General features: G+C 58.1%; 1 protein-coding gene across 1 annotated transcript in view; it reads left to right on the top strand.

Moving 5' to 3' along the window:
• Positions 1 to 576: 576 nt before the first annotated feature.
• RNF122 (ring finger protein 122) overlaps positions 577 to 1,247 on the top strand; it is a 1,894-nt gene continuing 1,223 nt past the window's right edge. Inside the window, exon 1 of the mRNA XM_010147764.1 lies at positions 577 to 686. Coding sequence (XP_010146066.1) covers positions 577 to 686 — 110 coding nt within the window. The remainder of the gene's footprint in view (positions 687 to 1,247) is intronic.

Raw genomic sequence — 1,247 nt, 5'->3', positions numbered from 1 at the left:
GCTGGGAAAGGGGATTCAGTTGCTGAACGTGCTCCTGCACAGCCCCGGCGCTTCTCCCAGCGCCAAGGACAACCAGCCGCTTGCTCTTTCTGGCTGACACAGAGCAATGACAGACGCCAACTGTTCTTGTTTTTCCAGCTCTTTTTTTTTTTTGCTCTGTCCTTCCCTGAATCCCCTTCCACCCTCCGTGTATTTCTCCAGAGGTGGAAGCACAGGGTCTCCTTTCCTCCCAGGCGCCTGGATTATGCCTGGGGTAGGTTTGTGCTGCTGGAGAAGGGGTTTGTGACTGTAGGAATGCAGCGGTGTCTGCTGCCTGTGCCGCACTGAGCTGCTCTGAGGGGCTGCCCCTCTTCCCTGGGAAATCTCCAATCCACAGGCCACGAGACTGTGTCTGGGTGTTGGTTTCTGCCCACTTTGCAAACTCCAGAGGGGACGGAGTCAGCCCGGACTCTCTCTGCTCTCGCAGCGCATCTTCTTCACCTCTTTTTCCCCTTCTTCCACCCTAAACGGTGACTTTTCCCTCCCAAAGGGTGCTCCTGCAGTCTGGGACTGATTTATACCAGTAAACCCTGCACGATGCCTCCCATCACGTTCCAGGACCTGCCGCTGAACATCTACATGGTCATTTTTGGCACCGGCATCTTTGTCTTTGTGCTCAGCCTCATCTTCTGCTGCTACTTCATCAGGTGAGCTGGAGGGGGCTGTGGTGGGGGGGCAGCATCCCTGCGGCATCCCCAGCCCTTCCCAGAGCCCCCTTGTTTTGTCCCATAACACGGGTGCCGCTCACCGCAAGGATCTGCCCCGAGGAGCGGGTCTGGCCGGCCGCCGTGCTCAAGCCAGACCTGGTCATGGTCCCCAGCAGCTGGAGCAGAGCAGGAAACGCAGGAAGGGGCTCTTGTTTTTCAGGGGACCATGCAGAGGGATGCATTGTGTCTGGCAGGGAAGGAGCAGTGCTGCACCGGAGAGGATGTGTCTTTATACTCCCTGTTCAGGGAGGGCTATTTTTAAACCCAAAGCCAAGGCAGCAGCTGGTGTTTCTGCAGGGCCCGGGTGGCTCAGTCCTTCCCTGCAGAATACCCTGGCTCCACGGATGTCCCAGGCATCTCTCAGCCATTTTGGGGACCGTAGAAGCACGTCTCGGTACCTCGGTTGGAGGAGAAGCTCCACTGCGAGCAATCCCCTTCCCTCCATGCCTTGCTGGGTTTCTCTGTCAGGCCCTTGCCCCAGCCAAGGTCACGGCAGGGCTG

The sequence above is a fragment of the Eurypyga helias genome, unplaced genomic scaffold (assembly GCF_000690775.1).
Source record: "Eurypyga helias isolate BGI_N326 unplaced genomic scaffold, ASM69077v1 scaffold22842, whole genome shotgun sequence".
NCBI lineage: Eukaryota > Metazoa > Chordata > Aves > Eurypygiformes > Eurypygidae > Eurypyga > Eurypyga helias.
The sequence above is the reverse complement of the archived record's forward strand: the minus strand, read 5'-3'. Positions and strand labels throughout refer to the sequence as shown.